Source organism: Maylandia zebra, linkage group LG11 (genome assembly GCF_041146795.1).
Source record: "Maylandia zebra isolate NMK-2024a linkage group LG11, Mzebra_GT3a, whole genome shotgun sequence".
In the NCBI taxonomy this organism is placed as follows: Eukaryota; Metazoa; Chordata; class Actinopteri; order Cichliformes; family Cichlidae; genus Maylandia; species Maylandia zebra.
The window spans coordinates 8,269,451-8,292,782 of record NC_135177.1 but is presented as its reverse complement, the minus strand read 5'-3'; the positions used below and the strand labels follow the sequence as shown (position 1 = coordinate 8,292,782).

The 23,332-nt window shown below is 42.8% G+C and overlaps 1 protein-coding gene across 2 annotated transcripts; it reads right to left on the bottom strand.

Moving 5' to 3' along the window:
• Positions 1-10,794: 10,794 nt before the first annotated feature.
• LOC105941111 (uncharacterized) lies at positions 10,795-21,227 on the bottom strand. 2 transcript variants are annotated; one of them, XM_014411606.3, is made up of 10 exons: positions 21,149-21,227; positions 20,157-20,582; positions 18,503-19,015; positions 14,742-18,391; positions 14,401-14,668; positions 13,938-14,126; positions 13,129-13,212; positions 12,842-13,028; positions 12,487-12,694; positions 10,795-12,387 (listed from the first exon to the last, which is right to left on the bottom strand). In XM_014411606.3, the coding sequence occupies exons 2-10, from the start codon at positions 20,554-20,556 to the stop codon at positions 11,176-11,178; spliced, it is 6,711 nt and encodes a 2,236-aa protein (XP_014267092.2). In that variant the 5' UTR covers positions 20,557-20,582; positions 21,149-21,227; the 3' UTR covers positions 10,795-11,175. The 2 variants fall into 2 exon arrangements, with proteins under 2 accessions (XP_014267092.2, XP_014267091.2); XM_014411605.4 differs by having other exon boundaries at positions 21,104-21,215.
• Between the last annotated feature and the right edge of the window lie 2,105 nt (positions 21,228-23,332).

The window sequence follows — 23,332 nt, the reverse complement described above, 5'->3', positions numbered from 1 at the left end:
CCTAACATGGCAGCAAAGTGCAACAATGTCTCTCTGTGTAGGGGGTCAAGAGTTCAGGGTATGCCTTTAATTTCTTGCCTGTCTGTAAATGACACTGTAATGGTATGATTAATCCTTTAGATTTTACTAGTATAAAAGTGAAAGAATTACATTGTCTCATTGGTGCAACCTGAAAGACTCCCCTTACAGCTAGTCTTTGCATATTATAATAAGACAGAGAAAAGAAAGCAATTCATTCTCAATTTCTGTTAATTACAGGGTATTTTCCAACCTGTTTTGGTTCAAAAGAGCCAAAGGAAAATCCTCATCAATATTGACAAGTCCTATCGGCCATTATTCATTATGCATCACTTTGATGAGCACCAAATCTCCCACCTTGAGGTTTGCATGCTTATGTTGCCACTTGTTTCGGCTCTGCAGTGTCCCTAGGTACTCCTGTCTCCATCTGTTCCAAAATGTGTTTGCAAGGTATTGAACTTGCCTCCACTGCTGTCAATGGAGATCTTTCTCAATAAAACTTCCTGGAGGGGAGTAGTGCACACCTTCTGGGTGCCTGGCCTCTTCTTGTGCGCCTTGTGACCACAGGCCAAAGGCCAAATACATCCAAGCCCACAAAGGTGAAAGGAGGTTCCGTGCTGATACGATCAGGAGGCAGATCTGCCATTCTTTGCTCAGTTGCTCTCTTCCTAAGTCTGTTGCAGATGATACAGTTGTTGATAATCTGCTTGATTAGCCTCCTGGCTCCTGTAATCCAGTATCAAGCAGTACGGACTGCACCTTCTGTGAACAGGGGCGACCATGGCTCAGGGGGGTTGGGAAGCGTATCTGTAACCGGAAGGTCGCCGGTTCGATCCCCGGGCTCTCTGTCCTGGTCGTTGTGTCCTTGGGCAAGACACTTTACCCTACCGCCTACTGGTGTTGGCCAGAGGGGCCGATGGTGCGATATGGCAGCCTCGCCTCTGTCAGTCTGCCCCAGGGCAGCTGTGGCTACAACTGTAGCTGCCTCCACCAGTGTGTGAATGCGAGAGTGAATGAATAGTGGTATTGTAAAGCGCTTTGGGTGCCTTGAAAAGCGCTATATAAATCCAATCCATTATTATTATTAACACCCGTCCCTGATGCATTACTCGCTGGTGATGGTATTGTACTATCAACTTGGCAACGTGGCTGTCACCTGGAATAATGAGAGGATGTTTCTCCTTGTAGTCGATGTTAGCGTGTTTCAGCCTTCTGCCTGTCCTCAAGTGTCCTTCATTATCACAGTGGGGACTGATTTTCTGTAAAGAGCTTTGTTTTGGTATGTCTTTACTATCTGGTCGTTAAGTCTGACGTCACTAGCTGTGTCTGGGCCTAAACTCCGCTGCAGGTCCATATATCAAATGATCACTATGGCATTACTGAGAGTTGAAAAACTGTCTAAAGTCTTTCATCTTTAATAAAATGATCAGCGTTCTGCTCTACCAGGTGTAACAATTGAGTTTAACATCCAGGCATCCATGAAAACGGAATTTATGACATTTAAAGGAGTTAGAAGTTAGCAGGAAGTTAGCTCGCTAGCTTCTATCTAAATACAATATACAATTTTGCTTTCCCCAGAACGAAGCCCACATGATGGTTCTGATCTTCAACATTGGTCTTTAGGAAGGCAACTGCTGCAATGACTTTAGTCAAAGTGTTTGAAAAGATGTGTAACTCTTTTCTGATTGCTCTTGACATCGTAGCAGAAGCATAGGTTCTCAGAATATGTACATTCTTGAGATCAACAAAAGATTCTTTCCACTTATTCCACTCAGCTTCCCTTTCTCCAGCCAGTAGAGTGTCCCAGTCTAGGGTCTCATTTGAAAGTTCTCTCAGTAGCATCTTTCCCTGCATTGTAACTGGCGAAGCAAATCCTATGGGATTGAAAAGACCATTTATTGTAGCTAAGGGACCTCTCTTTGTAAAGGGCTTCACTATGTCGTAGTAACAGGTGCTGATGATTCCCACTGACAAGCGGCTGTGAGTAATGGATGCGTGAGTAGGTGAAGAGCCGAGAAGTTTAATCGCCTACGACGCAAACTGTGGTTTTAAACCTCTATAGATGAGGTTCAAGGTATAGGCTGTTTGTCTTCTAGTGTCCTTTTTTAAATTTTGTTGAAATGTATTTGATGTTTATTATAATTTATGTTTTAGTAGTGATTTCTGTGGAAGAAAAGGCCAAGACAAATCAGGTGTGCAGCAAATACAGTTGCCTACTCGAGGTATGTTAATGTAATATATCTGACATTAAAAAAAGGGAAAAAAAAGTCTATTATGCATTATAATTTAACTTATACTGTATTCCCTCCTGTAGGGCAGGCTGCACATGCGAACTTGTCACTGTTTTTTTCCCTCCTTCTCTGTATGGTTGTGTTTTGTTGGTTTTAGCAGGTCACCGTTTTTAATTATTTTTGTTGTTTTATTTCGGGTTTTGTTTATTTTTATTGGGTTGGTGCAATACTAAGCGGGCAACGTGCAATCCCTGAGTGGGGCTCATACCTCGGGGGAATGAGGATTTTTTAGTGGTGCTCTGTGTGTGGATTTGCCGTGATTAAGGTTCAAATGGTTCAATGGTTCAATGGTAACTTTATTGTCCCTGATGGGAAATTGATTCGCAGTATGTCAAAACAAACAACAAACATACAACCAACACATCACGTACACTCATTAAAAAAATACTATAATATAATATAAGCCTGATAAAACAACCTAGATATTCCATCGAAAAAAGTGCAATGTGCAATGGCAACAACACTTACAATTTAGTGTTGTTAATTAAGATAATAGCACTAGGTACAAATGACAATTTGTGTCGCTTTGTCTTCACTGCAGTCATTTTATAACGACGACCTGATGGAAGCAGTTGAAAATCGTTAAAGAGAGGATGATCTGAACACAACAGGACAGAAGTTGCCTTCCTCAGCACCTGCCTGTTATAAAAGTCCACAAGCTGGACCTGAGACCTCCCTGAAATCTTGCCCGCCACTTTAACCAGATTGTTAAGTCTGGTCTTATTATCCATGGACATACTACCGTACCAAGCAATGATACAGAAAGTTAAAACAGATTCAATAAAACTTTTATAAAAGAGAGTCATCATTTCAGATGAAACATTAAAACCTCTCAACCTCAAAAAGTACAATCTTTGTTGGGCCTTTTTCACTGTAGCAGCAAGATGTGACTCAAAGGACAGGGTCTTATCAAGAACAACCCCCAAGTACTTGTAACTATCCACCATTTCAATGGCTGCACCATTTACCACTGTAAGCGCAGGATGAGGGGATGACTTCCTGAAATCTATAACCATGTCCTTGGTTTTCAAGGTGTTAATCATTAAGAAGGACTGATCACACCATGAAACAAACTCCTCCACAACAGGCCCATGGGAATCCTCTTCACCATGAAGGAGGCTTACAATGACTGTGTCATCTGCGTATTTGATGAAATGCCTATTGGCCTGTGTGCTGCGACAGTCATTAGTGTACAAAATATACAAAAGAGGAGAGAGACAACAACCTTGTGGTGAGCCAGTGGAAGAGTTCAGCTGTTTGGAAAAACAGCCGTTTATTCTCACACACTGTGATCTATCAGTTAAGAAGTCTAAGATCCAACCAACGAGATTAAGTTTAAATTGGTTAAGAAGCTTGTCCACTAAAAGATGTGGCTGGATAGTATTAAAAGCAGAAGAAAAATCAATAAATAAAAGCCGAGCATGAGCTTTGGCGCCATCAAGATGGCGATAAAGGAAGTTCAACAGAGTGACCACTGCATCATCAACACCTCTACAAGGCCTGTATGCAAATTGTAGTGGATCTATCAGCTTCTCTACTTGCTGCAGGATCTCCTTCCTGACAAGTTTTTCGAAGGACTTCATCACTAAAGATGTAAGAGCAACAGGCCTAAAATCATTTAATGATGTAGGTTTTGTGGTCTTAGCAACTGGAGAAATAATTGATTTTTTCCATACCTCTGGAACCTTCTGTTGCTGAAGAGATAAAAGAAAGATGTGATAAAAAATACCACATAATTGCTCAGCGCATGTTCTAAGCACCTGGCCACATATATTATCAGGACCTGGACTTTTATTAGTCTTACTCATTTTAAAAAGATTTCCCACCCTTCTTTCATCAAAGAACAAAACTGGGGGGCCTCTGGTGCTCTCTGTTAAGGAATCCAGTGTATTCCTTGGAATCTCGAATAAAATCTGTTCAGCTCATTGGCTAACTGAAAATCTGAACTAAAACCAGGGAGACTTATCTTATTACAGTCACTGAGACAGTGACCAGTCATGTGTTTCATGCCAGCCCAAGCCACCCTTAAGTTATTGCTACCCATCTCCGCCTCTACCTTATCCTTGTATTTTATTTTAGCTTTTTTAATTTCTGATCTAATCTCCTTCCTAATTTCTCTGACTTTCAAGGTATTCCCTTCAGTAAAAGCTTTATTCCTTTCGTAAATCAGCCTCGTAAGAACTTTAGAGGACCATGGTTTGTTATTAGGGAAAGAATTCACAACCTTTGAGGGAATAATCATGTCTCTACAAAAGGATATATATCCGCAGACAACGTCAGTGAGTTCATTAATGTCTCTACATGATTCGGTAAACACCGACCAGTCTGTACAGTCAAAGCAGCCCTGCAGGGCTAAAGAGGCATCATCACTCCAAACCTTTATGCGGTGTTTCCTCACTTTCTCTCTTCTCAGTACAGTCTTATAGACTGGCAGAAGATGCACCGTGTTGTGATCCAAGGATCCGAGGGCAGGGCCAGCCACAGATGTATATGCACCTTTTATGGAGCCATAACATAAATCCAGAGTCTTATTGAAGCGAGTGGGACAGTGCACATACTGATAAAAACTGCTCAGTGTTCTCTTCAAGTCGCAGCGATTAAAGTCCCCAAGAACAATATTAGGGGCTTCAGGAGAGAGAGATTGTAGAGAGTGGATAGCATTGGAGATGGTGTCAGTCGCATTCTTAGGATTCGCTTTGGGGTGGATGTAAACGACGGTGACGTTGATCTGTGGGAATTCCCTCGGCAGATAAAACGGCCTCAAAGACACAGAGAGGAGCTCAATGTCAGGCAGACACACTTGTCTATGAACGGTCACGTTTTTACACCATTTCTGATTTATATACAAACACACCCCTCCTCCTTGCGATTTCTGGGTAGCTCCGGGGTCTCGATCCAAACGTATGGGAACCCCGAAGCCATTTAATTCCAGAGAACAATCAGGGTCAGAATCCTTGAGCCAAGTCTCTGTGAATGCCATTAGACATGCATCCCTGTAGTCACGTAAATGTGCAACATTCAAATGCAGTTCATCTAATTTACTCCTCAGAGACTGCACATTAGCCAGGATTATTGATGGTAAAGGAATACGGTTGTACCGTATTTGCTTCCGCAATCGCTGACGTAGGCCTCCCTTCTTACCCCGCTTCCTTGCTTTGACTCTGTTAAAAACAAAAGTGCCCCTGTGATTACTGGATAATCCAGAGCTGGAAAACACTGGAGGGTGAAAAGAGTCCAAAGACGGGCCTGTCCACCGAAGATCCAGAAGAAACTCCCGTGAGTATGTAATTGTGTGGGAGTAGCACTGACTCCAAACAACCGTCAGGATTGCCAATAAAACCAAGCGAAATAAAAAACCCATCTTCAACAAAGAAGTTCCACAAAGCACAAGCCGATGCTGTAGGATTTCCTCAGGCAAAAAAAAAGAAAGAAAGATAGGATCAAATAAAGGAATAAAAAATAAGTTAAGACACTGACACTGACAGACAGAGACAACCTGCTGGTCGCCGCAAGAGCAGCGCCCGCCACTAGCATAGCAGAGTAGGTTTATTAAGAGTGCTTTTGTATTACCACCGTCTATTGCCTGAACTAGCACTTAGTGCATGCTATAAGTGTTCGGTTGGGCCTTTTTATGTTTGAGGTGGATTTGTCTCTTTTAGAGTGACGAGCACCTGGGACCGCCAAGGAGGAACAAACCCTCAGGCGATAGCTTCGTTGCTGGCAAGGTTGCACCGCTACTATTTTTTTTGTTGTAGCGATGTTTTAGGTTTTTTTTCTCTTTCTCAAAACTTTGGTGTCTTGTCATGTTAATAAATTGTTGAACATCTTTTACTGATATTGACCCTCTTGTCCTGTTTATTCTGGATTCGATCCTGTGAGAGTTTTTTTTTGGTCTGAAAGTTCGTACTAGTCATAAGAGAGGCCCACAGTGGTTACTTGGTGGCTTATACCACGCTACACATGCAAACGTACACCTATCTGGAATAACCCTGACATATTACAAAACAATAATATGATTAATTTCCCAGAATGGAGTTGTAAAGGAATTAAATACTTAGAACATATATTAGAGGGAACAGAATTTATTCCATTTGACAGACTAGTTGCACAATATGGGATCAACAAGAAAAGATTTTTAGAATATCAACAAATTAAATCCATAGTAAAAAAGAAATTTAACCTCAGTCAAGTTGAATTACAAACACCACCAAGTGCGGCACATTTCCTTACTCTTAAATCCCCCAAATTATTATCTAAAATATACAGAACACTTTCTAAATTAGATGAATCAATATCCCTTCCTATTGCAAAGTGGGAAGCAGATCTATCAGTCAGTTTAGACCAAAACTTCTGGTCTCAGGTATGCTTAAAAACCTTTAAATTGATTAAAAATCCCAGTCTGCAATTAATACAATACAAAATACTACATAGAGTGCACTATACAGGTCATCGGATGTTCAAGATGGGCTTTACGTCTACCAACAACTGCTCACACTGCCAAACCAATTCACCGGACAATTATATCCACGCTCTTTGGTTCTGTCCACCAGTTCAGCAGTTTTCGCGCGAGATATGTGAAGACTTATCGAAGTGTCTGAAATGTAACATTCCAACTTCCCCCTTAGTGTGTTTGTTGGGCAGCTTAGATAATGTCACTTCAGAAAAGAATATCGCCCATATGATCTTCACTGCCCTATGCATAGCCAAGAAAACAGTCCTCATGAACTGGAAAAATAAAAACAATCTTAATTCTAACCAATATAGAAATTATCTATTAGATTAGATTAGTCTTGATACAGCCTCTGCCATCACATCAGATCAATTGCTCTGGGCTCCTTTCATCAGCTCCATCACCTAGTGGGGGTGGGGGGTCATAGTTTGGTCCCGCCTTCACTGTTGTGATTGGTGTGGGGGTAGGGACAGGCTTAGGGCGTCGGGGGGTTCCCTGGAGGCATATTCCTTGGGGGGCTCAACCCAGGGTAGCGGTCATGTCCGGTTGGGGGCTCTTTTGGCTCTCGGGTGACTGTTTCCTCGTGGCTGCGTGCAGCGGGGCTAGGGGAGGGTCTGTGCTGACGGACGTGGGTTACTGACCTGGTAGCCTGTCTGCCCCTGGGTGGGTCCGGGATGGGCGTGAGGTTCTGGGGGCGCTCCGTCTCTGGGCTGGGGCCCTGGCCGGGCCTCAGGGCCTTGGGTCCTGGTTTGTGTGTTGCTGGGGTTGTGGGCGGGTGGGTGCATGGGGGCCCATCCCTGGCGCAGGGTGCCGCCAGTGCGTCGAGCCACCTGGGGGGGCTCTTCAACTGGTGGGGGAGATTGTCACACCTAGCAGGAGCTTTCCTCTCCCCAGGAACTCTCTGCAGGAGGGGGAGATACAGGAGAGGTAGAGGAAGATCTCAGCCTGGGTGTCTATTGTCTCATGTAGTCTGGAAGATGAGTGGATGGTGGGGTGGGTGCAGTTTTCTCTGTGGTGGGGTTGGGTGGACTGTCCCGGGCTCTGTGGGGCCGGGGGGCGCTGCTGCGCTGGACCTGGATGGGCTGGATGGGCTGGATGGGCCTGGGCCCCCTTTCCCTGGCGGGTCGCGGAGTATGGGAGTGCCTACTGGGGTCAGCGGGGGAGCTGGCCCCAGGGAGGGGTCACCTGCCCCTCCCTTCCTTCCCTCCCCATCTCCAGCTGCCTCCCTCCTCCCGCTCCACCACAACCACCCACACATGCAGGGCCTTGGAGTAGGGGTATGTCACCAGGATGCAGAGGAGGCTACCCCCCCCCCCTGTCCCCTTCTGGCTGCCTCTGCCTCAATTTTATCCCACAACTTAGACATTCACATTACTCACACTCTCATTACACATACATATAGGATCTTGGGGGTGGGCACGATACACGGAGTCCAAATTACCATCAGGGTGTACACCTCACCCCTGGCGTCGTTGCCCACCTCTCAATTTTGAATACACGTAGACATTGAGGGCTAGCAGGAGGGACTATGCGCTTACCTGCTGCTCTCTGGCAGGTAGCTCCATGCCCTCCTGGGTTTTAATTGCACCTTAGAACACACATGCATCAACACTACAATGAGCGGGTGGAGGGAGGTTTGGAGTCTTCTCTCACCCCCGTTCTCTGCGGCCTGCTGGAGCGGGGGGGCTAGGAGGAGTTGGCCGTCCGACTGCGGTCTGGAGTGTGGGGCCTCCCTGCTGCTGCGGAGTCGGGGCGGTCTACCTCTCCCCACCGCAGGGAAAAGGGTAACACCTCCTGGGTCTGGGTGCAGTTCCCCCCTCCAGGGGCAAGGGTACCTAGACCCGGTTCGTAGAGTACGCTTGGGGAGTGTGATCGTGTGTACAGCGTCTCTTTATGTCTGTCTCCACGTTGGTTGAGTGTGGAGTAAGTGCATATGAGAGCATGAGGGTGGGAATGGATGTTTGTATCTGTGTGTGCCTGTATGTCTGTGTCTATATGTCAGGTTGGGTATCAGACGCCACCTCTCTGGGGACATCTCAGGCCCTCCAAGGTTTGGAGGCCTATCTCCACCCACCACCACTTCCCCTGCCAGTGGCGGACTCCCTCAGGTGTCGGTGCGTTGGTGGTTCTTTGTGTCTGGGGGTGGGCGTCCGGGTACACACCAGATCACTCCTTGGCGGCCGCTTATCAGGGCCTGGAGCCTGGGGCTCGCTCGGGCCACTTCGGAGGTGGGGTGCCCCCGGCCTCTCGGCCTGGGGCTCGGTCACTCAGGCGCAGCTGGCTGCCGGCGGAGCTCACGGGCGCGTCACTGCAACTCCCCCTGGCTTCTGCTCCGCGGCTGCTGAGTGAGCCCTCATCTGGGACTCTCCTCAGCTCTTACTGGGACAGTGGCGCGGCTGCCCCTCTGTTGGTCTTCCTTGGTCTCTTGTGTTCTGGGGGCCTCTGGATGTCTGGAGTTTTGATCTCCTCCATGCCTGCTTCATGCCCTGAGGGACGGGGCTGTGGCTCCCCACACTCCCTAGCAGATCGTTACATGGAGAGGCCTTTGGAATGCAAGCATGCTGATCCACACAGGTATGCACACAGGTGTACACACAGGTATTCACAGACGCGGACTACAGCTTTCTTGGCTGCTGCCTCAGGGCACATTGTGCGCTGTCTATCTTGCGTGCTGCACAATATCGTTTATTACTTAGTGTCTACTGATATTTACTGCTAGCTAGTTTATTGTGATGGTGCTGTTTTTTTTTATTATGTTGCTCTTTGTTGTTTGCTTTCTCTTCTGTTTTTTTTCTCCATATTTTTAGTCCATAAACTGACTAAAAATAAAACTCTTTTAAAATCCTGAGTTAAATAACATTGTCAGTCACACAGATGCTGCGTGACCTCAGACCTCATAATGACGGTCGTTTTCGGTGAGCTTCTTTCGCTTTAGTATTTCAACAAAGACCCAGGTGTTTTTTGTTTTTTTTGTTGTTTTTTTTTTTTTTTTCTTTCTTCCCCCCCTTCTCACCGTCTCTTCTTCCCTTTGGTTTTCTTTCTCTCCCTCTCTTTCTTTCATTCTTTCTCCCTGTCCTATCCCCCAGTCATGTCTGTCCCGTTTGTAGCAACTGAAAATAAAATAAATTCATAATTATAATAAAGGTCAATCAAATGGACCAATATGGCAAGGTCATGATGATCCACTTGGTAAAAGAAATCCGCTTGGCATCTTTCTTGGCCTGAAGACAACAATTCTGATGGCTAAAGATCCAAACGGGACACAAAAAAAAAAAAAAGGAAAATATTCTGTTTGGCAATTGCTTTGATTGATTTTTAAGCATGACAATGACCCAAACACACTTCCGCGGTAAATTGCAGTTAAAGCATTTCTGGATAAAAAAAAAAAAAAGAGTCATGGATTGGCCTTCCCAGAGCATGGACCTGAAGTGGTGTGGGATCATGTTGAAGTCAACATCCAAAGTATCTAAAAGAAAGCTTGTCTAAGAGAGTTCAACCTGTGATGTAGAATAAAAGTGCTCATACCAAATGTTGACTTTCAAGCTTGCTAGAATAGTATAAATTGTTTTTGCTTAATATTCTAGATTTTTTCATACATATATATTTGCATGTTTCTGCGCCTATTTCACCTTTTCTTAACACAATACAAAGAAATGATGGGTGAGTAAAAACTTGGTTGCAAGTTCTACAAACATTTCTCCCATTTTGACGTATATTTGTAGCTTAAATTTATTTATTTTTTACCACCAATTTGTACAGTACTCTGTATTTCAAAACTCATACAAGCATGCATCAGCTCTATGTGCTACTATAGTTTTTCTTTTGATAATGTTCTAATGACCGATGGACTTTAATTACTCACATTGCTGCAGTACTGTGTCCTACTCTGTTATTTCAGTACACAAGAGCTTTAATATGTTTTGGCACATTTTTCTTTTTCAACAACATTTGGACAGTTCAAACCGTGATAAAATGTACTTGTAAAAAATCCTCAAATGACTAAATAAATAATCAAAAGATGCATGTATTTTTCCCCATTTGTCCTTTATTGTTTTCTAAAACTCAAATAAATGATACTTTCTTTAATACTACAATTCATAGAGCCAAAAAATAAGCTCACTGTAGAATGTAAACTAGATCAGGTGAAAATAAATAGTTGAGGGCAAAAGTATCATGATGGCCACAGTGAAAAAAACAAACAACTTTTTACACTTCTTTTCCAGCACAGTGTGTGGCTCTGAGTCTTTTTTTCTTTCTGAAGGCAAATTCATTTTTTACAACTCCTAAATGACATATTAAGATTTTTTTTAAAATGCATCACAACAGCCCTATAAAAGCATGACAGTGAAAGGCAGTGAGTTTCCCTACACCAAAAACACAGTTACAATCAGAGATTGGTAAATTCTGTAGCAGATACTACTCTTTTCCCAAACTTCCCTGATTATGGAAATTCAAAAAGCAGTTGTGGTTACGTGAGATACAAAGAAAGACACAGCACTTGAGGCATAACACTCGTGATGTCCTCTGACAGTCCCCAAAACGGCACCTGCCCCCCTCTCCCTCTCCAAGCTGCTCCGGCCAGTGACCTGAACCGTCATATCGTGTGGCTGCGTCTGGCAGAGGACTCTCCTCCACCAGGATGGGACTGCGGGTTTCATTTGTTGTGTGAACCTCTGCTGCCGGCGGCTGGGGAGGAACTGAGTCTTGGGTATCCGAGCTACTAGAGAAGATCAAAGCCTTGGACACTTCCAATCTGAAAGCCATGAGAGTCAAAGGTGGCACGGATGCTCTGAAATCCTGTCGATACAGGAGCCAGGAGTTTACCAAAGCCAGATCCGTGAGGTACCAGAGCACTGCTTGGGGCCAGCAGCTTGGTGCAGAGGCCGTGAGGGGAATTGCATAAAGATTTTTCAGTTCTCTGTGGAGACGGGCCGACATCTGGGCTTTCTCAAAGTTTTCAATGAGAAAGGCCGCGCTCCTTTGGCCATTTCCCGCAGTAGAAAGTATGAAGCCACAATGGGATCTGCGCAGCATCAACTTCCCATCTGAGCTCACAAACTCATCACCGATCTGTCCTCGAGCCCCTCCCACCCTGCCTGCTCCATGAACCCCAGCAGCTAAAAGGCGTTCGAGCATCACAGGGGTGGACAGTTCCTGTTTGCAAAGGAACACCATACTACCTTTGGGGACCATTTTTTCTACAGCACCTTCTTTGTCTGAGAGATCCACCTTAAGATCGACATGTAAGAGTAAGCCGTCAAATCCAATTAAAGCAGTGCTGTAGAGAGACAGTTTGTTGTTGTGCACCTTCCCAGTGAGAGGAAGTGGATATTGGTCAACTGCATAATCGCCCTCTCGTCTTAATGACTGGCACCCTGCTTTGAAACGACACAATAATGGATGAACTTTCCACAGGGGATCAGCCTGTTTTGAACCATCTGAGCCATTTGCCTCGTCACCACATTGATCACTATCACAAGTTCCTTTGTGGGGATTAGCGTTGGCTGGATACTTTGAAGAAGTCAGCTTCAGCGTGCGAGACAGCTCGAGGAAACGGGACAACGGGATGGCTTCAGCAATCAACGGCACCTTAGTCAAGTCTTCCCAGTAGAGCTTTGCACTGGGAAACTAAGAAAGTAACAATAGAAAAATAAATAAAATTAGGTTTTAGCATCTAACCAAAAATGAGGTAATAATTTCAGTAATCAGACAGGCAGAAATACAAACCTTCAAAGTTCCCATTGCGATGTGGATCCCAACAAAGCGTGCAACTTCCCTGGCCGTGACAGCGTCAGGCATGTTGGACAGTTTATTTGTACAGTTGGCAAGTTCTACCCAGGTATCCCAACCAAAGTACTTAGAGAAGTAATCAATGGGCTCTCTGGTTCTGTTGCCATCTCTTGGTGCATTAGATGGGATCACGGATGTTGGCAAACTAAGGGGGGAATAAAGTCAAAAGAACATCAAGAGCAAATCTTACGTGTATTTAACAGAGGAACAACAGCAATAATAGAAAAAAAGGGTATTTAGAGTTATTTCTATGTATGATAGTTTTGTAGACTCAAAGAAAGTCTTACTGTACCTTTGCGATGTGTGATCTGACTGTTGTGCGCTGATGGCCGAGTTCTTGGAGAAATAGGCCATTACTTCTGCTTCTGAATCAAGCTGAGGATCTGACAATTCAAAGCCACCCATATCCTCTTCATCGGGACTTTGAAGGAGAAACTCATGAAGATCTGGTAGGTGCTGCCACTCAGAGTCTGACACAGCTAAAGGACAGATTTATTAAGTTTTATTGACATCATCAATAAACAGCTTAAGAAAGTCTCTTAAATATAAATACTAATCATTCCACAAAAGGGAACAAACCTTGTTGCTCGATGACCTCAGGATCTGAGAAAAGACCTTCGACTCTTGTTTCCTGATAGTCTGGTACAGAATTGATCGATTCACCTGTTTAAACAGACTCAAAATTAATATATAAGCCTTTAAGTAGTATTTGGAGAATACCAAATATAAAAATCAATAAGAAAGTCAAGTCTCTTCCATTTGTATAACTGAAAAATACTGGCGATCGTCAGTGCAACCCCTCAACCTGCTAGTAGACACACCTATGTCATCAATTTGAAAATCTTATGTGGTCCTTGTCATCATAATCACAAAACTTTCAGAACTTACTCTGACCTTGGTCACTGAGATTTTAACTCATCCACAATTTTTAGTAGATGCACCTATGCTATCAATTTGAAAATCCTAGATGACTTCCTTCTTGAGTTATTGCACTCGTAAGATTTTCAAAAATCTTGATCTCTGATATTGACATTGAGGTCACTGAGACTAAAATCACCTGAGAGTTTTAGTAGCTGCACTGACAGTAATAATTTGAAAATCCTCATCCCTACATTCTCAAGTTACTGCATTGACCAGATTTTCAGAAAACCTGACCTCTGAACTTTAGGCCAAGGTCACCAAGATCCAAACTCATCCAAGGTTTTTAGCAAATAAACCTGTGGTATCAGTTTGAAGCTACTATGCAATTATCGCATTCACAGACTTAGGGGTCAACGCTGCCCACCCGCCCATCCAGCAGGGTGATGACAATACCCCATCAGCCTTTTACGACTGAGGATTAAAAATGGTGGATTTCAAAGTAAGTGGAGGTCGAGTGAGTTACTTACGTATATCACAATCAGCTGTTTGACTTTCTGTCTGATTTGCATCGTGGGATCCCTCTGGGTTTCTGCTGGTCCCAGCAGATTCTACTAGGACCTCTCTCTCCTCCTCCTTTATTGGATAGAAAATACACTGGCTGGTGTTGAACTCTGGTAAGATGCAACAGTCCGTTGTCCTCTCCCCAACCTCTACTGCTAAAATACAAATCAAAGAACATGATTTAACATGGCACAGTGGTTTTCCAAGAGTTATACTCATTAGCCAGAAGGTGATTAGCCATGAGTGGAATCAGAGGTGACAACAGCTAAACTTTGGATTATCCAATAATCAGAAATCCTGTTACTCTCAAAAAAAGTAACATTTGATTTAAAAAAAAAGAAATCAAGAGATACTGTGCCAGGTGGTATGCAGACTGCAGAAATCAATAGTTTTATAATTACATATTGGTTGAGAAACCTTAATACTTACTTGGGATGACTGTATTTTCACTAAGTGCCTCTACATTCCAGCGGATGTGTCTGCTGCCATTTGTGGCTGGAACATCATTCACTATGAGGCTGCTTTCCTCTTTCACCAGAACAGTCCTTATATCGCGATGATGCAGCGGCTGCACGCTTGCAGTCTGTCTATTTTGACTAGTGGATGCAGTCAGTGATTGATTCGAACTGTTCTCTTCAACCTTGATCTCATCACTTCCAAGAACTTGTACCTCATTTTCAGTGATGTAGCCCAAACCCTGTAATGAAAACAAGTCTTAAGTATGCAGTGTTGAATTCTATCTAACATAGCTGGTACTGCAAGCGTCTCACCTGTGCTTGATTGTCGCTTGCCATCATCAGGCACTGCTCCTTTTCAGCAGTCGCTCTCTGTCTAGAAGTAAGGAACTTCTCCAGTATGAGGCCTGGAGACTGGTCCATCACCTTATCTTGTTCCGTTCCTCCATGGAGCCCTCTTTCCTTCATTACTTCTTCAACACTCGTGGTAATTGACTCCAGCTCAAAGACAACTTGGTCTTCGGGAGATTCCTCTAACGTAGAGGGAATGGAAGGCAACAAAGCACCAGGAACATCTGCTTTGTTGATATTTAATTTGGAACTTGTCTCCGGCTGTGCCGTCTTTGTGCCGATCTCACAGTCAATCATTTCTGAATCTGAGGTTATGGGACATTTTTCATAAACTACCTGACAATAATCCTGCTGTTTCTCTGAGTCTTTGGGAGCATCTCCAGCTGAAACCCTCTTTGATGGTAAATCCCTTTTCAGACGCCCTGTTCCTCTACTCCTACCTCTCGCAGAATTCATAACTGCTCCCTTTCCTTCTGCTTTTTGCCTCTGAATTAAAACTTCTTCTTCTTCTTCTTTGATCTCCACTTGATAAGTGGAACATGAAACAGTCTGCGAAGTCAGACTATTTTCAGTTGTATCAGTACTGACTAGGATAGATCCTTTATCATTATTTCCATTTTCAGAACTGCAGCTTGCAATTGATTCATTTTGAGGAACAGTGTCACGTTGAGAAGTCAGATCGTCTTTCTCATTCTGTTCCCCAACAGTGACTAAATCTACCTCTAGAAGTAAATCTTCCTTAATATCTTCCTCTGCAGTACCCTGGACTTCAAAATCAGAGCTGGAATTCCTTGGGGTACCTTGTTCTAGCTTCTTATCATCTGATGCCGAAGGTTTTTCTGTCTCATCAGTCTTTGTCTGAGTAGAGCTACTTAAAGTGGTTTCGGATGTGAAATCTGGAAGAGTCCCATAATGTTTCGCCTGTTCAGATGATGAGTAAATGATTGGCGATATATGAGATGGATTACCATCTTCTGTTCTGCTTCCATTCTTATCTTCATAGGTCTTCACTTCAGCATCTAGAGGAGGTATGGGTAAAGATGGGGAGGGGATCAAAGCTGGAAAGGAGAGACTTTGTTCCCTTTCTTCTAATGCATTCTCTCCCATCTCTGTCTCAGTGTCCCAGTCTGTAGCAGCATTCTTCACCCCAACAAGCTTTTCACTTCCTTTGGGAAGCTGGTAAAGATCCATGGTTGAGACGCCTTCAAAGATGTTCCCATTGGTGTAAGTGAGACTGGGACTTTCTACAATATGCACAGTTGCCTTGTGCTTCTGTAGGGATGAGACTTCACCAAATCGCTCTCCACAGTCCTTACACTCTAAGGAACGCTTGGAATGAGATGTTATCACTCCTTCAGTCTCTATTTTTGAGGAAGCTTTACGTTTTCTGGTGTTCTTTGGCTTGGCAGGCGTTGGCTCAGGTGGTTGATGAGAAAGCTGGAGCGAGGACATCAATGAAAGTGCTTTCTGGTTCTTCTTGGGTCTTCCTCCTTTTTTCTTACCTTCTGCTGTGAGATTATCTGTGCACTCACTTGCTGGATGCTTGAGATTGTTGCTGTTAGTCTGTTGAGACATTGTCTGGGACTCATGAGGCGAAGCCTCTGAGGCTTGGGTTGATGCCTTGGAAGGGTCCAACTTGTAAACTTTCAGCTGAGGCTGTTTATGGCCTTTTAGTAGAAGCAGAGAGTCTTGCTTTATATTTGAGCAAGGTGTGTCTGCCTTTTTGACTTTTCCCCCTTTTTCCATGTCTGTCTTTGGCTTCCCATCCTTTGCATTTTTGCGTTTTTGCTTCTTTTGTATTATTTTTGTCTGTTTTTTCTTTGTAAGTATAGGCGATGCTACAGTTTTGTGCTTACTTATTTGCACAACACCCACACTGGCCACTTCCGTTTGCTTTTTCATCTTATTTTTTCTTGTATCCTCTTTGAGCTGTTCTACTTGTGGGGCTTGGGGCGATAAGGGTGAGTTTGTTTCAGCAGTAGATAATACTCTTTCTACTTTTTTATCCTTTTTTCCTTTCCTTCCTTTCTTCTGTGACGGTACTTTTTGCTCTGTGAGTTTTTTGGGTGGTGTCTTGCTTCTTGTCGCCTCTTCTTGCATTGGCTGACGCTGCTGCGAAGGCTTCCTCTGTTTCTTGTTTTTCTTTTCTTTGCTTTGTGGGCCAAATTTAACAACAAGGTGGGGTTTTTTTGACCTTTGGCGCTTGGCAGGTTTGGCATCAATTTGTAAGTCGTCTTGGTAGATGCTTCCCACAAAATCTTGCATATATCCTTGAAAGAAAAAAGCTCTGGCTGGCTTTCTTTTCCGGACTTTCACCAGCTCTTGGGCTGACATTACATTAATGGGTAATTCTGAGATCTTTGCCACCTTCTTAGACTGTAATTGCGACAGAACCTTTTCTTCAGCAGGCGGGTTTTCTGATTCAGACAGGTTATTCTTGGAATCTTCCAGCAGTTTGTCAGGTGGTTCTTCTTCAGGCTTCTTTTGTGTCTCTTCTTGTGTGTCTGGATCTATCACAGGGTGCACCTGATTTAGATCTACTGTTTCCATATGTGAATCAAAAACTTTTGTGGACTGGGTTTTCGATTCACTTGAAGCTTGCGTGAGTGTGTTTGCTTGAACAACTGTGCAAGAAGAAATGTCCTGTTCCTCTGGTTGTAAATATGTTTGCTCCAACTCAACGGTAGGCATAAGAGGTGGAACTGACAGGCTGGTTTCTTGCTCATCTAGAACGGTATGCTCTGCAGTTTTATCGAGAGTCTCTAGTTCTGTAGTTGGTACCAGAGAGGAGGAAGGGATTTCATTTTGTTGGATTGCTTGGGATTGCTCTAGCACCTCAGTTGGTATCAAAGCAGGGGTAAGTTCTAATATGACCATCTGCTCCAGATTTTGTTTAGGATCATCTACCTCATTCTGACTAACCATTTGCTCCACAGGATTAGAATGAAGCACATCAATATCCGGTTGCTGAAGGATCTGATGCATCCCCTCTCCCTCAGGTCTCTCTGCTTGTTCAGTTGGAACAAGTGTAAGCTCTGCATTTTCACCTGCTGCTATGTGAGGACCTAATACTGAGAAAGAGGGATTTTCTAGCTGTCCATCTGGAGTAATAGGTTCCAGTATAATTGTTTGCTCCATTGGATCATATGGATTGTTTGACGGGTCACCTTCATCTGTCTTAGAGTCTGTTTGTTTCAGTCCTATAAAATCTATCTGCGGTGGACTGAGATTCACATTCACCGGCTCTAACCCTTGTGATACTTGCTGCACCTCCAGTGGTGGAGCATGAGGTGGCACCTGCCCCAGTATGACAACTTGGTTCACTTTCTGCACATTTCCCAAAGACTCAATAAGTTTGCGAATCTGCTCTGTGTCAATATTGGCATCAACTTTTTGCAGGGGTCCGTTCGGCTCCACCTGTAGTAGTGCTGGTTGGCAGATGGATATCGGAGTTATAATGGGTGTAGTCTGTTTCACTTGCTGACCTTCTGGGAGAACATTACTGGCAGTAGCAGGCAAGGAATTGTGTTTAGTTTTCATGTGGTGCAAACGTGTCCTGGAACTCTTGAAAGTGGCCTTGCACATAGAACAGGGATACTTTGTTGCTGAAGCACCTAGAGACAATAAACGAAGAAACTTTATGGTGATGCTTTTAATTCATTTCAAGTCATGGCATTTCTATTTAACAACACTTTACCACTTGTACCAATGGCTTTTTTCCTTACCATCATTTTTTCTCGGTTGTGCTTTAGCTGTGGTTTCTCCCCCCTCTCCTTCAGCTCCCTCCGGCGAGTGTAACACCAAATGTTTCTGCAGAGCCTTGGACATGGTGAACCTCTTTCCACATTCCTTGCAAACATAAGGCCTCTCTCCAGTGTGTGTGCGCCGGTGATACTTCAGCAATGTCAGCGTTTTGCAAGGTTTGCCACAGTCAGTGCAGGCATAACCATCTTGGCCAAAATGAATTTTTTTATGAACGGTCAGCTCTGATGACTTGTTGAAGGCCTGACTGCAGATTGGACACTTGAAAGGTTTCTTCTCTGTGTGGGCTTTCTGGTGGACCATGAGCTCTGTGGAGTTTGTGAAATGTCGATCACAAACATAACAAGCAAACAGGGCATTCCTCAGTATGCACTGTTCATATTCTGCTGGGTGGCTCAGCTTGAGATGACGTTCTTTGCTCTTGTGATCGCTGAAGATTATATGGCACTCCATGCACTGGAGGGAAAGCTGAGATGCTACAGGGGAAAAGGGCAGAAGCAGAGTAAATACATATAACACACGTCTGTATCCCTAGACTCAAATCCATACAAAACATACATGCTCGCAAAAACAAACACGTGATTCTAGGATTATTTCATTTGCGAATGTGTAGGTAAATTTGGATGGAGGTAAAGACAGGTTAAGAAACACCCGACAAAAATTATACCGCATAGTATTGCAAATTTTTTCCATGGCAATATTGTATCCATAATGGGAACCAAATATCAATAGTTTGTTAAATAAATGAAATACTATTAACAAAAGGGCATCTCATGCACCTCCATCCTGAGATAACACATGTAGCCAAGCAAACTCAGATTAAATTGACTCGACAAAAGAAACATCCCAAACTGGACACACTTAGCCTGACAAAGCTAATGGCTCAGTCACAAAGTTAAAGACAGGACAGCAACCTCCTTACAGCTACAAAAAACACGATTAAATAAAAAATTGTTTTGTGCCTGGTGACTGCATTGATGTTTTTCACATTCTGTGACCAATCCCAACTTGCTGTAACTAAATGGTTGCTTAGAGCTTGGACTGACAATTACTCATAAAGAGATTGTGGAATGTTTGCAAATATTTCCTCTCTAATTTACAAATGTAGACAGATTGCCAACATATTTCCATCAATGTGAATGAGTCTTTGTTGAGTCAAGTTTAAGAACATAGTTTGCAGTTGAAGAAAGGGAGGATAAATCGCAGAATATGCATATATAAGCATACTGGAAATTGTTAGAAATCAAAATAATATCGTACTGTGGGTAAAGTACTGTGATAATATTGTACTGTGGAGTGTCTGGTGATTCCCACCTCTAATATCAACCCAACCAAAATAATTTCTCACTTTGAGTTTTGTCTGCTACTGAACATTAGATTCTATTGACTGTACAGATTTAACCAAACTTCAAACAGTATCAGCTTAATGAAGCAATGTTAGGTTTACATCTTGTAAAAGTACTGCAAAGGATACAGTCATACACAGTTAAATACTGTAGATATTGTTTACAGCAGAATATGATGTCTCCTGTAATTCTAAATTTGAAATAATAACAATCAAGCAGGTCTCTCAGTCCTCGACAACATATAACATGGAAAGACAAGTAAAAGACTCACATGTGAGAGGCATGACCAGCGGTTTGGACATATCCATCTTCAAAGGATCTACCATGGCCTTCTTGGAAGGAACATATTTCCTGCCGTCACTCACAGCTTTCTCCTGCTTTTTACCCTTTTGCCCATCACATCCAGCATTCGTGTTAGTTTCAGGTACCGCTGGTTTTGCAGCTGTGTCCACGTCCATCCCTACCTTTGCAGGTGTTTCTGCTGATTTTAGCCTTGCTGCACTTCCCTCCGGTGCAATTACCTCCTCAGTCTCAGCAGCAGCACCCTTGCTGTCTTTTTTTTGTGCATCTAGCTCATTTTGTGCTGGCTGAGCCTCAGTGTCCAGCGGTGGCTTTGAGGTCGCTGTGGTCACAGGGTTTGACCCACTCTGAGCCTGGTTTGCAGTCTGCATTTGTAGTCTTTCTTGTTCAGATGTTTCTGCGAAATCAGGTTCCAGACAGAAACACATATGACTGATAATTACACGGATATTAATCGCCCTACCTCATTTACCTTTTTGCCAAGACTGCGGGTTCTACACATTTTAAAAGGAGTGAAAAGCATCTTTGTAATCCACATAGCGACAGCTGGGGGACTAGCGCATATTGTTACTGAGCTTGTAACATTTGCATTACAAAAAAAACAAAGCAAAAAAACCCAAAAAAAAACAACAACAACATGGGGCTCAGCCGCCACAATGAGGTGTTAAAGAATAAATAAATAAATAAAAATTAAAGACATGTGAAAACATTTGAGGACCATATTCCTACTGGTGAGTTCCTTGAGCAATGTCTCTCTAATAACCAGACGAAGATAATGGTAGCCTGGTTAGCCTAATTCACTGATTTGCGGTAAAAATCAGAGTGCAAAATGCGATACTTCCGCTCTGATAAAGCGCCAAATACACTAAATAATATTTCTCGATTTAAGACCATCCATCTACACAGACGCCCACTTACACAGACACGGTGTGTGGAAGTAGGAGGATGTAGATTCAGCGTTACCTAGACTCACTCGTCCGCCCAAACATCACCGCGTCGTTTCTGACAAAGCCTGCACGGAGGAGATGCAGACATCGTGACGTCACGTCTGACAAAGCTCGCGGAGGAGTGACGGGAAATGTGGTTTTCCAGCAAGTTTGGGCCACTCTGAAAACTGTTACTACCGGTTGGCTTCCTTGACCAGTGTTAAGTCCGTTTCAGTTTTTTTGTTGCAACAAATAAAATATCAGAAGAGGGAGAACAAAAACCTTTAAAAAAAGTGTAATATTCATTTTTATTGTAAAATTTCCAGGAATCCTCAAAGTGCAGGTGTTCACAGAGACACAGACTTTGTAGTATAACCTTCATAAACTCACACTGTGACTGCACACTCATGTCATGTGCACGCATGCAAACATAATCACAAAAACCGTCATTCTAATGTGAAGCGTCTGTTGTATATACAAACCCAATTCCCAAAAAGTTGGGATACTGCGTAAAAGATTAATAAAAACAGACACAATGATTTGCAAAAGTCATCAGCTCATACATTTTTCACCATACAACACAGAAAACATGGAAAATGGTTAAATTGAGAAATTGTACTATTTCAAGAAAAAAAAAAAAGCTAATTTTGTATTTGATGGTAACAAAACACGTGTGTGGCGTTCCTTCACCTTGTAACAACAATTTGTAAATGTTTGGGAACTGAGGAGAGCATCTGCTGGACTTTTGTGAGAGGAATGTTCTCCCATTCTTGTCTGATGTAGGATTCTAACTTTTTCCATTTGATGATGCATCAAATGTTTTCAGCTGGTGAAAGGTTTGGACTGCAGGCAGGTCAGTTCAACATCTGGACTCTTCTGCTCCAAAGCTGCTGTAAGAAATGCAGTCTGAAATATGAAAGCACTTCCTTGGAAAACAAGGTTGCCTGGATGGGACCATGTGTTGATCTAAAACCTGTATATACCTTACAGCACTGATGCTTTCCAGATGTGAAAGCTGCCAGTTCCATAGGTGCTAAAGCACCTCCATACCATCAGAGATGCAGGCTTTTTAACTGACCCAGAGAAGACAGCAGTGTTTCTGGATCATGTTCACATTTGGCTTCTTCACAAACCTCGACATGCAGTGATTTCAATGACAGAATTGTGTCAAAGATCCCAGGCATGCGACGTAGACGTTCGCCTTATCCCTTGCCCACAGAAATGTCTCCAGATTCTCTGAATCTTTTGATGATGTTATGAAAACAATATATTCAAAATCTTCATTATTTTAAGTTGAGGGAAATTATTCTAAAATTGTAGATGCAGTTTTTGTTTTTTGCAGATATGCAAAACTCTGCCCCTCTAAGATGTAGTTTATATACTCGGACTGTTCCCAATTAACCTAATGAGCTGCAAAAAATGTTCCTCCTGCTGTTTCCTTTTAGCACCACTTACCTTTAAAGCCTTTATTGCCACCATGCAAACTTTTCTGAGACATGCCATCAAATTTTTAATGATTAAACTTTTTTTTTCCAAACCCTACATTTTATACATTTAAACATTTGAAGTGTTCTCTGAAAAAAAATAAAATAAAAACTGGTCTGTGTATTTTCCAATTGATTGCATTCTGTTTTGTTTTTTACATTTACTCATTGCATTTTTTTTTGGAATGGGCTTTGTATACTGAGTTGTAGATGTATCTTGCATTTATGTGCAGCCCTCGATTTTAATATAGCACAAATTACTAGACTTAGAAGCAGCAAGTACAGAAGCTTATGAAGTTGTGTGCTTATTTGCTTAATTTATAATTCATGAAATCTCATAAAAGTCTCTTTAGTGCAATTAGCTCTCATTGTATTACTAAATAAACCACTGAATATCATGAACTGTTACATTTTTCACTAGTGACTGTTGCAGACTGGCCAACTATCTATCTTAGTGCTCATTAATACACTTACTCTAAAATCAGTGAAGTCGTTTATCATTCTTCCTTTATAGGTTGCCATTTTATGCGCAATTAAAGTGATCAGAAATGCTTTATTTGACAATATCTGGATGGAATTTCTGATTAGGCATCCAGATGCCCATTTTCAGCAACTAGTAACAAAAAAAAAATTCAACGTTTTTGAAGTCATAAACCTAATTAATCACTAGAAGAAAAAACATCTCCACTTACTACATCAGAAAAAGCACATGTCGATTTGGTTAGTTGTGTGTCTGA